General features: G+C 35.9%; 1 protein-coding gene across 2 annotated transcripts in view; it reads left to right on the top strand.

Moving 5' to 3' along the window:
- LOC137391498 (3-keto-steroid reductase/17-beta-hydroxysteroid dehydrogenase 7-like) overlaps nucleotides 1–15,143 on the top strand; it is a 39,846-nt gene extending 24,703 nt beyond the window's left edge. For both annotated transcript variants that reach the window (XM_068077996.1, XM_068077997.1), the window contains exons 7-13: nucleotides 3,551–3,666; nucleotides 4,493–4,568; nucleotides 5,090–5,194; nucleotides 7,286–7,342; nucleotides 11,577–11,675; nucleotides 13,593–13,723; nucleotides 14,706–15,143. In XM_068077996.1, the coding sequence (XP_067934097.1) occupies nucleotides 3,551–3,666; nucleotides 4,493–4,568; nucleotides 5,090–5,194; nucleotides 7,286–7,342; nucleotides 11,577–11,675; nucleotides 13,593–13,694 (555 nt within the window). In that variant the 3' untranslated portion in view covers nucleotides 13,695–13,723; nucleotides 14,706–15,143. The remainder of the gene's footprint in view (nucleotides 1–3,550; nucleotides 3,667–4,492; nucleotides 4,569–5,089; nucleotides 5,195–7,285; nucleotides 7,343–11,576; nucleotides 11,676–13,592; nucleotides 13,724–14,705) is intronic.
- Nucleotides 15,144–15,343: the final 200 nt, after the last annotated feature.

Here is a 15,343-nt window from a genome sequence, read left to right as displayed (position 1 = left end):
ACAATTATCTTACACTCTTTTTTAGCAACCGTTCTCTAATTTCCATAATGAAATGCTAGGAGAGCACGGAATTGAAAAGAGCAAAGCGGTGTAAGGCTGGAGCAACATGGCAGTTTATACGCTAGTAATCTTGACAATTCCTATGTTTACAACACTTGATAGACTATGTACGAACAACTACTCGTTCACACTGAATGTTTGCGAGTGGTCGGGCTTGATTCGTCGATAGTGATTATTTCATAAAATTTATGATGCAGTTTTATTGTAAAGCTCGTATTGCCCTAATACCAACTCGCCAACAGTTTGTCAATTTTGCAGCATCTGTCAATATCATAAATTGCCAAAACACAAATGCTAATGGAACTGCGTCATCAGGGTTTGTGCCAAGTTTGAATATTATAGACAGCTGAAAACATCGTTGTTTGTCTTAAGTTATCGACATTGTAATTATTGAGCTGTTTGGCTCTCGCAACCTTTGCTAAGCAATTTCCTCCTCTCCGTGTCAGATTGTGGTCAAGGAAATCTATATATGGGGTAAACAAGTGCTCCCAACTCCTCAAAGCAAAATTATAGAATTATGCAAGTTGGTCTATGAAGGGTGGTGGGTTTATGAAGGGTGGTAGGTTTATCAAGAGTGGTGGGTCTATCAAGGGTGGTGTGTCTATCAAGGGTGGTGGGTCTATCAAGGATGGTGGGTTTATCAAGGGTGGTGAGTTTATCAAGGGTGGTGGGTCTATCAAGGAAGGTGGGTTTATCAAGGGTGGTAGGTTTATCAAGGATGGCGGGTCTATGAAGGGTGGTGGATCTATCAAGCGTGGTGGGTCTATCAAGGGTGGTAGGTTTATCAAGAATGGTCTATCAAAAGTGGTGAGTTTATCAAGGGTGGTAGGTCTATGAAGGGTTGGGTCTATCAAGGGTGGTAGGTCTCTCAAGGGTGATGGGTTTATCAAAGGTGATGGGTACATCAAATGCTTAAGTAACAGATACAGTCTAGTGAAAAATATATCAGGTAGGCCTATACTAGACATGGAAAATAGCCCAAATAAGGTTATTCACGCATTGTAGAGTTTTTTACCTTCACCCACCCGCTTTTACTTGTCTAGATTTAACAAAATTGAGGTATTAGAACTCTTGTTTAGTCTCAATCCTTTTACATCCGCAAATGCTTGTCTGTAATGAAACCATTTTTTCTATCTGAAATTATTCTAGATGAATTTTACTAACTTTTGTAAATACATGTATGTTGTCATAGTTGCTAGGCAATGCTATGAAGTTATACCTATTATATATCAAAATGAAGCTTGGAGTTTCCCCTATTCATATATGTTATAAAAAACAGTCTAGCGAAATGTCAGTTTTTGTCGATGAGTTTTCATTTTGTCCGCTGTTATTAACCAATGAGCGATGGGGACTAAAAGAGAGTTATTATGGAAACTAACAGTATATGTTCAATTTAATCAGTTTCATTAGTGCTGATGGTAAAGTGAGTTTGCTACTCCTTTTCAGTTGGCTGTTTTCAACATGTGGTAAGTCATTAGTTTTTTTCAATGTGGTAAGTCATTAGTTTTTTCAATGTGGTAAGTCATTAATTTTTTTCAATATGGGCTGTCATTAGTTTTTTTCAATGTGGTAAATCATTAATTTTTTTCAAGATGGGGTAAGTCATTAGTTTTGCATCTTGATAGATTCTGATGAAGCTCACCCCTTTGAGGGATGGGCAACAGGTAACAGTAGAATACAGTGAGATTTTACAAGCTATACCAGCAGCTAAAGTGTCTAGAATGTAAGGAACAGTTTACATATTAAATTTAATCCACTTTATTTTCATCAGTATATCCGTATCAGTGTTTATACACCTTAAATTCTAGTCTTCGCAGATGTCCCTCCCCTTATTTTGTTTGCCTCCTATAATCATTAGCATTTTACCGTCTAATTATCATTTATGCACCCCACGTGTGAGTCTCTCCATTTTTATGCCTCGGAACACGCTTAATAAGTGTACTAGATATAATCATTGCTTGTGGTCTGCTTGTCAGCACATACACACATTTTAAGAATGAAACAAGGAAAGGCCACTGAAAGGGGGCATCAAGCTGCTAATGAGTTGTTACTTGTATAGGACGAATTTGAGTGTGCGTGGGGAGTCTTATAATAAACTGCCAGCTGCCATAAACGATTGTTTCTCACGTGATTAGCTGTACAGCAATAACTATTTATTTCTCCTACCAGTATACTCAGGTATAGTTTGTGCTTTAGAAACATCATAGCGCTAACTGCCGTTATCATATATTGCTTGTTTATTTCTTTAACAGAGTTGTTGCTTCAGAAGACTTTTACTATCAGTTTTAACTTGAACATGTCTCTCAGATGCTCTATTCTTAGTATTACAATCATATTGGGAAAGGGCAGGCAATTCTTGTATTTTATATCTCTTTGCTGAACTTACCTGAACCAATAATTCTAAAATAGTGTTTAATTCGAAAGATTGGTGAAGAGAGGTGTGGCCAACTCTATTAGTTATACATCTGAATATCACTGTATTTTGTTTTAAAAAAAACGCTCTTTCTGTCCTCTCGTGTATTACTACATGAATATCTGTTACAAATGTAGCAATACTATTCAATTATGTTTATAATTCACATTTTATAAGCAGTTTATTTCAATGAGTTGCCAACTCATATAGCCTGTGGGAAAGGTATTCTGAGGTGTGTTCTTCCACATCTACCGCGTCTCCTATCGTATTTACTACCTCATCTCCTATCGCGTCTCCCACCTCGTTTCCCATCGCGTCTCTTACTGTATTTATTGGAAAAGAATAACTCATCTATTAAATGCCCATATCTACCCCAATAGTCTTATGCTAGGCATGGCAACTCCCATCTCTCAAAGTTATAGGCATGCTTTTAGACAAGTTGAAAGTTTTACTCAACACATTTTCTGTTCAGCATAAACTTATTATGCTGTTCTGTATAGTTGATAATGTTATGATTTTTACACATTATAGACATCTTAGACACATTATAGACATCATTAGACACTCTATAGACATCTTAGACACAGTATAGACGTCATTAGACACAGTATAGACATCATTAGGCACATTATAGACATCATTAGACATTTTATAGACATCATGAGACACCTTATAGACATCATTAGACACATTATAGACACCATTAGACACTTTATAAACATCATGAGACACATTAAAGACATCTTAGACACATTATAAACATCATTAGAAACATTATAGACATCATTAGATGCAGTATAGACAGTTTAGGCACACTATAGACATCATTAGACATTTTTTAGACAGTTTAGGCACATTATTGACATCCTAGGTACATTATAGACATCTTAGGTACATTATAAACATCTTAGATACTTCTTATACATGTTATAGAAATGATTATACACGTTATAAACATCATTATAGACGTCATTATACACAGAATAGACATACACATTCATTGTGCCCATCATATGTATTATATGCATTACACCCATCTGAGCTGTACATTGGTTGCTATCACCTTTTTTGTGGTAGGTGAAGGAATTGAATGAGGTGTTGGGAGGTGTGAAGCCTTCTCGAATTGTATGGACTTCATCAAGAATGGCATCGAAAGACAAGTTTACTATAGATGACATTCAACATGAGTCAGGGTAAATCAAACTGCCTGTTACTCATTTTAATTGCAATCTAAGTAACCATTACAGTACTCAATTATAAACATTATGAATCTTTTTCTGCTTCATGTTTTCTCTACTTTTTTTAACAGTCATACTATTACTTAGCATATCACTTGCTTCAGGCTGCTTTTAATTATAAAACACACTGACTACAATTTCTAAGCTTTGTATGTTGCTCCTTGCAAGCGGGCACAACTTGAGAGCAGGACTCTTTAAATCTTTACTTATCACATACTTGTATATCCTTTGAAGAATGGATTCAACAAAAGGTTGAAACTTTAACTATAAATAACGTTAAAAAGACTCCTCACTACAAACTAGCAAACAGTAATATACCGAAATTCTGTGTCACTTATAGAATGTATTCTTGACAGTTTAGTATCCATGCGACTATTGTAGCTTTGCCACAATATTATAATCGTCTATTATTTGTAATATGTTGCTATCTACGATTGTTTCTGTATGTTTAGAAATCAACCTTTAATTCTTTTTTGTGTGAAGTTTATGATTTATAATTTATACTGAGGGTAGTTTGAAAGGATGAAAATGCAGCTCGATTGACCCATTGAATTCGCTTCATCATCACCATTGATAGCCCAAGAACTGAAAAAGTATATTTTTGTTTTCTATCTGTGATTAGGTAGGATAAAATACAAAACCGATGATATGGAGAAAAAAGCGTTGCATCAATCGATGTCATGGAAGCGTAAAGATTGAAAAAATGTGCTGTTTGCGCAATATTGGCCTGTGGCCTTTCTGTGGCATGGACCTGCTCACATCGTTATTTTTGTTATTCCAGAATTGACCCATATGCCTCTTCCAAGTACCTCATTGATGCTCTCTCCATCTCTATGAATGACAAACTGAGAGATAAGGTCTGGCAGAATAGATAGTGATGAATATTAGCAGAATAGATAGAGATGAATATTATCAGAATAGATAGAGATGAATATTAACAGAATAGATAGAGATGAATATTATCAGAATAGATAGAGATGAATATTATCAGAATAGATAGAGATGAATGTTATCAGAATAGATAGAGATGAATATTACCAAAATAGATAGAGATGAATATTAAAGGAATAAATAGAGATGAATATTATCAGAATAGATAGAGATGAATATTATCAGAATAGATAGAGATGAATATTAACAGAATAGATAGAGATGAATATTAGCAGAATAGATAGAGATGAATATTAGAGGAATAAATAGAGATGAATATTATCAGAATAGATAGAGATGAATATTATCAGAATAGATAGAGATGAATGTTATCAGAATAGATAGAGATGAATATTATCAGGATAGATAAAGATGAGCGTAAGCAGAAAGATTGAACCTTGTTCTATTTGCACATTTATTTAGCTGTACAAAAACTTTTGTATTTCAGAACATTACAGCCGCTACTACGTGTCCAGGCATGATGCGATCAGGCTTATCCCTCGGCATCCTGTCCTGGTGGATTTGGTTTCTTCTTGCGCCCATTGTCAAACTGGTAGGTGACTTTCTTAAGCTCCTGTTAATGTAGCGTTTTAGGAGAGCTGACTGCACTTGATAGATACGCCTTAACCGCGCTCTTTCACTTTCAGCTTTAAATGAATATTTTTAGAAATTTGTAAGTCAAAGGACGCTTTTTAGTGTAAAATATACAAAGATCTGCCGAAGCGGTTACTATGTCAATTTTGACTAGCCAATAGACAGTATCGACACGTAATCTAACTGATAGAGCTCGAAATCACTTAGTAGCCACGCCTTAAGATACCATGAAAAAATTGAGGAAATCTTTGACTCCACCTCCATGTAATTCCGGCATATGTTTTGTCAAGGTTTGGAAAGCACTGCAGTTTCATAGATCACAGTTGAAAGGGAAGTAAGTTTCAAACAAAGTGTATGAAGCTAATACAAATTGTATAAATTTATTTTAATTCATATAAGTAATGGTTCTCCCACTCTTTAGAGTAAGATAGACTGAATATCTCTGTCCCGAACTCTGCTTCAGACACCTACTCTAATTTAAAGTAAGTTAAGTTGTATATCTCTGTTCCTAACTCTACCCCATACACCTACCCTAATTTAGAGTCAGTTAAGCTATATATCTCTGTCCCTAGTTCTACTTTGGTTTTCTGAGGTAAACTAGTGGAAGAGCTACTCTATTTATTGGTCAGTGCTGTATGATTTTAGTCTTTTTCTTGATGCTGCAATTTTCTGTCATGCTGTTGTTTTAATGCTAAAGAACTATCATAGATCTTAGCTGTTAAAAATGAACTACGGTGTTTTATTATGGAATCATTTGCGCTAACAAATTACAGCTTTAACATATAAAGAAGGTTTTAGAACAAATTAACTCCGTATGTAGAGATTGCTATTATGCCTTAAAAGGAGGATAGTTGTTGGCATATTTATAGCTGGCTGGTCTGCTCAGGCCATGTCGTATTGTTATATACTATTTCCCTTAACTGTCACCTTTCTATACTACTGTTTGATCTTTAGCTTTAATATCATGCATTCAGTTGGAACACGAGATTGACATATATTGTGTAGCCAAAAATGTTGATACTATTCTACCAGAATTCACAGTTCGAAAATAGACTCGTGCAAGTTCGTGTAGCCGCTGAACGGTTTTATTTTGCATAAGGTGAGATGATCAAAAATGTACTCGTAGGTTCTCGGCCTAAACATCACGTTACTCAGTTAACCCTAAAATCTATATCACTCAGTTAACCATAAGAGTTATATCACTCAGTTAACTCTAAGAGTTATATAACTCAGTTAACCCTAAGAGTTATATCACTCAGTTAACCCTAAGAGTTATATCATTCAGTTGACTCTAAGAATTGTATCACTCAGTTAACCCACAGAGTTATATCACTCAGTTAACCATGAGAATTATATCACTCAGTTAACCTTAAAAGTTATATCACTCAGTTAACCATAAGAGTTTTATCACTCAGTTAACTCTAAGAGTTATATAACTCAGTTAACCTTAAGAGTTATATCACTCAGTTAACCCTAGAAGTTATATCACTCAGTTAACCTTAAAAGTTATATCGCTCAGTTAACCCTAAGAGTTATGTCACTCAGTTAACCCTCAGAGTTATATCACTCAGTTAACCATAAGAGTTATATTTATCAGTTAACCCACAAAGTTTTATCACTCAGTTAACCATGAGAATTATATCACTCGGTTAACCTTAAAAGTTATATTACTCAGTTAACCCTAAGAGTTATATCACTCAGTTAACCATAAGAGTTATATCACTCAGTTAACTCTAAGAGTTATATAACTCAGTTAACCCTAAGAGTTATATCACTCAGTTAACCCTAAGAGTTATATCATTCAGTTGACTCTAAGAATTGTATCACTCAGTTAACCATAAGAGTTATATCACTCAGTTAACTCTAAGAGTTATATCACTCAGTTAACCTTAAGAGTTATATCACTCAGTTAACCCTAAAAGTTATATTGCTCAGTTTACCCTAAGCATTCCGCTATCAAACTGTATTCAAACAGTAAGACTGGTGCCCACTGTAGCATTGTCACTTGGTGAATCCATATATGTGTTACTTCTTCATTTTTCCTTTGTAGTTGAGACTGTTTATACCAGCATTTACTTGGGAGCCAACGATAGGAGCAGAAGCCATGGTCAGTGCTATATATTTTGTAAAAAAAATTTCCTGGGCAAGTGAAAATGCAGACGGGAAATATTTGTAGTATAAATCCGAAAGGCTAAGCTACAGTGGTCTCTCATCGTTGAATTCTATATGATCTATATAATTATATATTATTGCATATATTGTTATCTATACTATTATTTATATTATGTTAGGTAATTCCATCTATATCATCATCAATATCATCATCTATACCATCATCTATATCATCATCTATATCAGACTGGGGCATTGTACGGCCCGCGGGTCAAATACAGCCTGCGAGTCCATTCTGACTGGCCCGCGAAGGTTTCTTGGACTTAAAACTTTGAACCATAACGGCTGGTATTCTGGCATTGCGTAAAGTGCGTCAGAAACCTAACGGCCAGAATACCGGCATTCACATGGCTATGTTTACAAAAGCTGTTTCTAAGTAACAGCGTACACCAATCAACTTAATTCTTGCACAAGATGTTGGCCTAAAATTTGTAACATTATTCAAATTTCTTTATCTATTTCCTTCGTTATAATAACAAACTTTATCAGAAAAAACTGATACGACTCGTTCATTAGTAGGCCATCAATTAGTTCACAATCATAAATGATTGCGATGCAATTGAAGAAGTTTATGATACTAACGGTAATTTTCTAGTATATTTTGAGTCATGAAGTGATGATGAACATGGGTTCGATGAATATGATACTACTGTAAAGATTTTTACCAGTTTTTAAAATCATACAAATTTTTAAAGTTTCTGTATGAATAATTTTTAAATACTGCCTTTGGCAGATTGATGATATTTGCTGTGGGTTGCCCGACTTTTTCAGCAGTGTTTTATCAAATATCGTTGTATTATGAGCACATTTAGATATATTTAATAAAAGTTTAACAACATCGGATCATTGGACAAATTTTCCAGGGTTGCTGACACACATTAACCAGAACGGCCAGGGTTCAGAGAGTTAGGAAAATTAGACCTACTTTCAAAATTGTTATTTTGTTATCAGCAAAATAAAAGATTACTAGCGACTTTTAAAATTGTGCATAATGCGTACAGTAAAACAATAGTGCTTTTACTTTAAGATTACTTTAAGATACTTTAAGCTTTACTTGTACGGTGTCCATGTTCAAGTAGTGAAGCAGTCCGAGTGTATGTGATTAGCAGCATCTTATTGTAATACTAACCCTAAAATGTCTGTGTACGTCAAAAAAAGAAAGGTGGATGCTGAAGGCCGTGGTTTCAAGAAAATCTGGACGGCTAAATATTTATTTACAGAAGTGGGTGGTAAACCCGTGTGTTTACTTTGTAGTGAGCAGGTTGCCGTGTTTAAGGAGTAAAATGTGAGGCGGCGTTACGAGACAAAACATGCAAAAAGATACGGACATCTGACTGAGGCTGGAAGAGCTCGGTTGTCTGAAGATTTGCTTGCAAAGCTAGAAAAACAACAAGGCTATTTTGCCAAGCTACATGAAGCCCGGGATGCAGCAACCAAGACCCGCTTTGTGATATCTCATAAAATCGCTAAAAACTGTAAGCCTTTTTCAGAGGGAGAGTTTGTAAAAGAATGCTTGGGGGACTCTGCAGCGTTAATATGTCCTGAGAAAAAAGAAGCATTTGAGAAAGTCCCACTGTCCAGGCGAATGGTGACCAGAAGGGTGGAGGACATCGCGGTGAATCTCAGATTTCAGCTGCAAAATGGAGCAGAAAGTTTTGACTTTTTTCTTTGGCTTTAGATGAGAGCTGTGACGTCCGCGACTTAGTGCAGTTACTCGTGTTTCTCCGAAGAATAACACAGGATTTCAAAATTACGGAAGAACTTGCAGCAGTGAGATCAATAAAAGGAACAACCACGGGGAGTGATTTGTTCAAGGAGGCAAACGCATGCATGGACAAGCTCGAACTAAATTGGGACAAACTGGTAGGAGTCACTACTGATGGTTGTCCAAATCTGACGAGGAAAAATGTAGGACTTTTGAAACAAATGCAAGGTAAAGTCACTGAACTTAACCTAGAGCATAAATTAGTGTTCATTCATTGTATTATTCATCAGCATGCGTTGTGTAAATCAGTGTTGAAACTTAACCATGTTATTGATGTCTTAACTATGACATTTAACTTTATCAGGGCACGAGCATTAAATCACAGGCAATTTGTTGCACTTTTAGAAGAGCATAACGAAGATGGTGACATCAAGTACCATACAGCTGTCAGATGGCTCAGCTTGGGCAAAGTGTTAAAAAGGTTTTGGGACCTAAAAGCAGAGATTCAAGAGTTTTGTGAGATTAAAGGCAAAAACATCCCTGAGCTCTTAGATGTAGACTGGATTGCAAATTTAGCATTTGCTGTTGATGTGACTGCACTGATGAATGAACTGAACACTAAACTGCAAGGCAAGGCTCTTTTTGTCTATGAAATGCATAACCAGGTCAAGGCTTTCATGAGAAAGTCGCAGTTTCTTTCAAGTCAACTAGAGAACAAAATTCTCACTCACACGCAAACCCTTAAAGAAGTCAAACTCTCAGCCAGTCACCTCTGTAAGTATTCATCGATGTTAGGAGACCTGTAAAGTGAGTTTTCAAGACGGTATGAAGATTTTAAAAACATAAAGAATGAAATGCACCTGACTTCCTTTCCCTTTGCATGCGATGTGGATAATGCGCCCACTGATGTTCATCTGGAACTCATAGACTCGCAGTCAGATACAGTATTGGCAGAGCACATTTAGTCAGCATCACTGCTGGTGTTCTATTCATTTCTCAGGAGGGAAAATTTTCCAAACGTGAAGAAACATGCTCAAAAGATGTTGGTTCTTTTTAGATCTACCTATACATGCGAGCAAGGTCCTCCCTTACTGATGACCATCTGTCGGATGTACTTCACTTCTCCACTTCAAGCATTCAACCTGACCTTGATGCTCTTGTTAAAGCTCAAAAGAGGCTAGATTTCTCTCACTAAACAAGATAAAATGCTGAAACATGTTTTTTCTGCACTGTTTGGCAGTTTGAGAAAAATGTTGTGAATTATGTTACATTGTTGTGATATCTTACTAGAAAGTTATGTTAAAATCTTTAAGGTTATGCGAAAGAAAAACAGTCAGAATGTGTCAATGTGGCAAACTAACCTTTGTTTTCACTGATTAATCTAATTAAGTCTATAAATTTGTTGTAGTATAAAACAACCTCACTCTCTCATTGTCTAACTATAACACATACTTTTACCAACTTCTGTAAATAATACAATTTACTTATTTCTATGTAAAATTAAAATTAATAACTAGAGTAGATTTCAAACTTGGTCCGGCCCTCCACTATATTTTTCGTTTCGCATTTGGCCCCAGGAAAAAAATAGTTGCCCACCCCTGATCTATATCATCATCTATGTCATCATCTATATCATTATCTATACCATCATCTATATCATAATCCATAACCATACAATCTTTTTCAAGACAATGTATGGATATTCCTGTATTCGTGACACTATTAATATACACTCTCTATCCATGCCACTATTAACAGGTACTCTATGATACTATTAACAGGTACTCTCTCTCCATGACACTATTAACAGGTATTCTTTATCCATGACACTATTAACAAGTATTTTCTATCCATGACACTATTAACAGGTACCCCGTGATACTATTAACAGGTACTCTCTCTCTCTATGACACTATTAACAGGTATTCTCTATCCATGACACTAAATGCAGGTACTCTCTATCCATGCACCATTAGCTTATAATATTTATCCGTGACATTATTAACAGGTACTTTCTATTCAAGGCACTGTTATTAGGTACTTGCTGTCCATGACACTATTAACATATATATTCGCTATTCACGACAGTATCAACAGGTGCTTTCTATTCAAGTCGCTATTAACGGTTACTCTCTATCCATGGCATTATCAACAGGTATTCTCTATCCATCGCACCATTAACATATAATCTCTACTCGTGTTACTATTAACAGTTACTCTCTCTCTAGGAGGGTTTTAATGCAAGGATCGGTTGAAATAACTAGTGAATGTTTTTCATTACTAAGATTTTGTGAGTAATTTCTTTCTGTTCAAAATATGAACAGAGTTATAAGCTTGTCAATAAGGAAGAGCTCCTGGAAGCCGTGGTATAACTTGCTCTTGATAGACATAGATAAAGAGGCTGTATGTCGACAGGCAGGAAGCGAGCTGATAACCTCTCATTATGTTGTCTCTCATGCTGCAGGTGTGGCTAAGCAAGCAAACAGCATCTTCCCTTGATCCTCGTGTTAAATACTATTCCATGTGCTCTTTCTTTGGCAATCCTTATACAACTACCTCTAAGGTAATTTATTGTTGCATCTCCTTTACTTTTCCACACAATTTTGATTTTAAAAAATACGTGACAAGTACTGGCATGTGTACTATTTCTCAGTATAACATGTACATATCAAGTACCAGCTTGTGTACTATTTCTCAGTATAACATGTACATGTCAAGTACCAGCTTGTGTACTATTTCTCAATATAACATGTACATGTCAAGTACCAGCTTGTGTACTATTTTTTAGTATAACATGTACATTTCAAGTACTAGTTTGTGTACTATTTCTCAGTATAGCATGTACATGTCAAGTACTGGTTTGTGTACTATTTTTTGGTATAGCATGTACATTTCAAGTACTAGTTTGTGTACTATTTCTCAGTATAGCATGTACATGTCAAGTACTGGTTTGTGTACTATTTTTCGGTATAGCATATACATGCAGGCCCGTATTTCTTTGGGTGACTGGGCGGCATTGCCGCCCCAACTTTTTAGTGATTTTCGGCGGCCAAGTACTCAGAATTGCAGTCTAAGCTCATTCACTTTGAATTTCCAACAACTAGTTTACTAGCATTCTATATTGTCCCTGTGAGATATCGCCAAATGAGTGATCTTGTGAGACTTTGTCCAGACTTGGAAACTGAACTTTATTGCTTATAGTGGGGTGTGAAGAAGAATCCCCAAGCTTGCGTTTTCCTTATCATATTAAACTTGATCAACGTAGAATCAAAACATCGATGAGGAGCACTGTGGGGCAGGCTCATCTAAATAATCTTCTAATATTACACATATACATGTATATATAAAGATGTTGAAATAGATACAGAATCAGTTGTGAAAGATTTCTGCCATGGACACATTGGCAGAACAAAAGCTATTGCAATAAAGAATAATAGCTCTTGTTCTGTCAATGTCCCTTACAGAAATCTGTAGTGTCATGAGTTTTATATCGTTGGTTGAATAAAGAAAATTTTGCCTACCACGAACCATAAACAATATATTTATGTAGATTTTGATGCTTGCAATTGATTGCATTTATGCATACTTTGAGGCTTGTTGATGCTTAAAAGGTCCAGAGCTTCGGGGTGCTGCCCCGAACCCCGTTGGGGGGCTTACACCACCCCCAAAACCCCCCACCCGGTGTTTATAACTAGTTGCCTAGCATTTGCCACCCCAACTTGCAATTAGGGAATACAGGCCTGTATACATGTCAAGTACTGATTTGATCATCTATTGGTATATTTATAGAACTCTTGACTGCCATATGACTGCCTCTGAGCCAGACGCAGTCTGAACCAGAGGCAGCCATGTCAGCCGGCATCATCATAGACTTGAGATCTCAGTTTGGGCTCATTATACATGCACTAGTTTTCTAGGTCTGATTCCACAGAGCAACCACTCAGACAGCAACAGTGTATTCTCATTTGACACGCTGACTGGCTTCTGAAGAGTTTTATATTATGATTTGTAACGTGCATATAATTAGTTAGTTAATAAGTCTCTTGTAGGAGTTAATATTGCTTAAATGTTATATAGAAGATGCATTTAGTTGAACAATGGATACCGTATTATATGATGCTATAGCTCAATGCTGTAGCTCAATGCTATAGCTTCCTGCTATAGCTCACTGCTATAGCTTCTGCTATAGCTCACTGCTATAGCTTACTGCTATAGTTGTGTGCTAGAGCTTTTTACTGTAGATTGCTGCTATAGCAGTAGTTCATCAGTTTATTTACCATCTAGTAGTAACACTCATTTGTGTTTTTAGTTTTTAACACAAATCAATCAACGTCATATTATGCACGATGAAGGTTCTAGAATATCTTAACCCATCTGGGCTGATTTAAGTTGATTAAATTGTTTTTGAACCTGATAACTTGCTATGCATATTATTTTATACCTATTAATCTTAGATTTATTTAAATCCACTTTTTTCTAGATGGACATTGACAGCGAGATCGCTGACAGAGCATACACCAAGTTGGAAGAGATACTAGAAGCACATCACTCTTCTCAACAGTCTGCATCAGCATGTTCATAAAATGTGTAATCTTGACTTCTGATTTAGGGGTGAGCAGGCGTGAAGCCATTTCAAAGACATTCTTCAACCTTTGTGAGAATGCCTTTTTTGAACGATATAGAGTCTACATAAAATCCTATTATATAGCATATAGCATGTGCTCTTATTATGTAGCATATAGCCTGTGCTCTTATTATATAGCATATAGCTTGTGCTTTTACAAAGTCTTTCATTTTGTTCTCCAACTATCTTATGTCTTTCAATTGAAAACGTACTCCTATTTATCTCTTTAGAACATCAGCTGTCATTTGCTGAAGTATTTCTATTTTTTTTCAACATTCTTACAACTCTTGTCATTTAGTAAATTCTCATCAATTTGTCTTCATGTTGTTAACATTGCTCACTCTTGCTTTAATGGATGATTTTATTTTGATCATTTGCTAGAATGTTTTACTTCTGTATTAATTAATCGTATATTTACTAATAACCTTCAATTTTAGGGATTCCCTAAGCAGCCGCAGATAATTTAGTATTACTGTAGAAGCACTAACCAAGCTGAAACAAACAGCTAACCAAGTAATGTCTGCATATATTTGGTATCTGGCATGACTTCTCTCATTAAACAATTCACTCACTCAACTGATAGGTTTATCACATTTTAGCGAAAGCAGTATATACAGTCAACCTTTGATCTCTTCATTGACTATCAAACAAGCGATGTCACTGCCAAAAATATGGCCGGTCGAAATACCCTATCTCTATCAAGCGGGGAGCCTGTCTAAAATATATAGGATTACATAATAGAGGCAGTTGTACCAAGTTTATTAGCCAATTGCATGTGATGACTTGAAGACCGTAGGTCAAAATTTGGTGTGCTAGAATTGTGTCTGATTACTAAATCAACATGGCTAGAGCTATCATGGAAGGACTATATTATATTATAATAATAATGTTTCGGCGCTGATATTGGCACATAACATGGACTTCACTTAGCCAACAATCTATTGATATGAATTTAATTCCTAATTGTAGAGATACGAGTTATTTACCTGTGATGTGGCCTGCCCTGTGGCACGCGCCATACGCTGTCTTATCAGCCCACCACCAAGGCACTAACAGGAGCCAGCTGCTTGGGGCATGTGCTGATGTTTGTCAAAGGTTTCCATATCATATTCAAACACTGATTAGGGAGCTTTTAGACTCTTTTAGCTGTATATAAATATAACCCACCAGCTTAACAAATTCTATTTTATCAGCTCTCCTACAAGCCTTCTCTTTCATCCCATTGCCTACTTTTTAATGAAGGTTTTTTAAACACTTAGTGTTACCTGTTTGAACAGATGTACAGGCTCCAGAGCCGAGTAACATGAATATAATGAGTAAATGTTTTATCACAAAAAATAGTGGATTTTTATGAAAGTGATGGCATTCGTTGTTTCCTTTTTAGATATGTTCTATTCTTCTATTTTAATATACCTTCTAAAAAGAGAAAAGCTAATACTTACCTTCAAGGATGAACACCGACAATCATACAAAGTGCTGCTAGTGATATGTCATATGCTGCTTAATGTGATCTTGACCTGAATATGTGAATTGGCCAATGCTGCCTCAGTTGTATGTTATTACTTGCTTATCCTGACCCTCCTCGTCTTCTAAAAGTTTTTGCCTCA

This window comes from Watersipora subatra, chromosome 3 (assembly GCF_963576615.1).
Source record: "Watersipora subatra chromosome 3, tzWatSuba1.1, whole genome shotgun sequence".
In the NCBI taxonomy this organism is placed as follows: Eukaryota; Metazoa; Bryozoa; class Gymnolaemata; order Cheilostomatida; family Watersiporidae; genus Watersipora; species Watersipora subatra.
The sequence above is the reverse complement of the archived record's forward strand: the minus strand, read 5'-3'. Positions and strand labels throughout refer to the sequence as shown.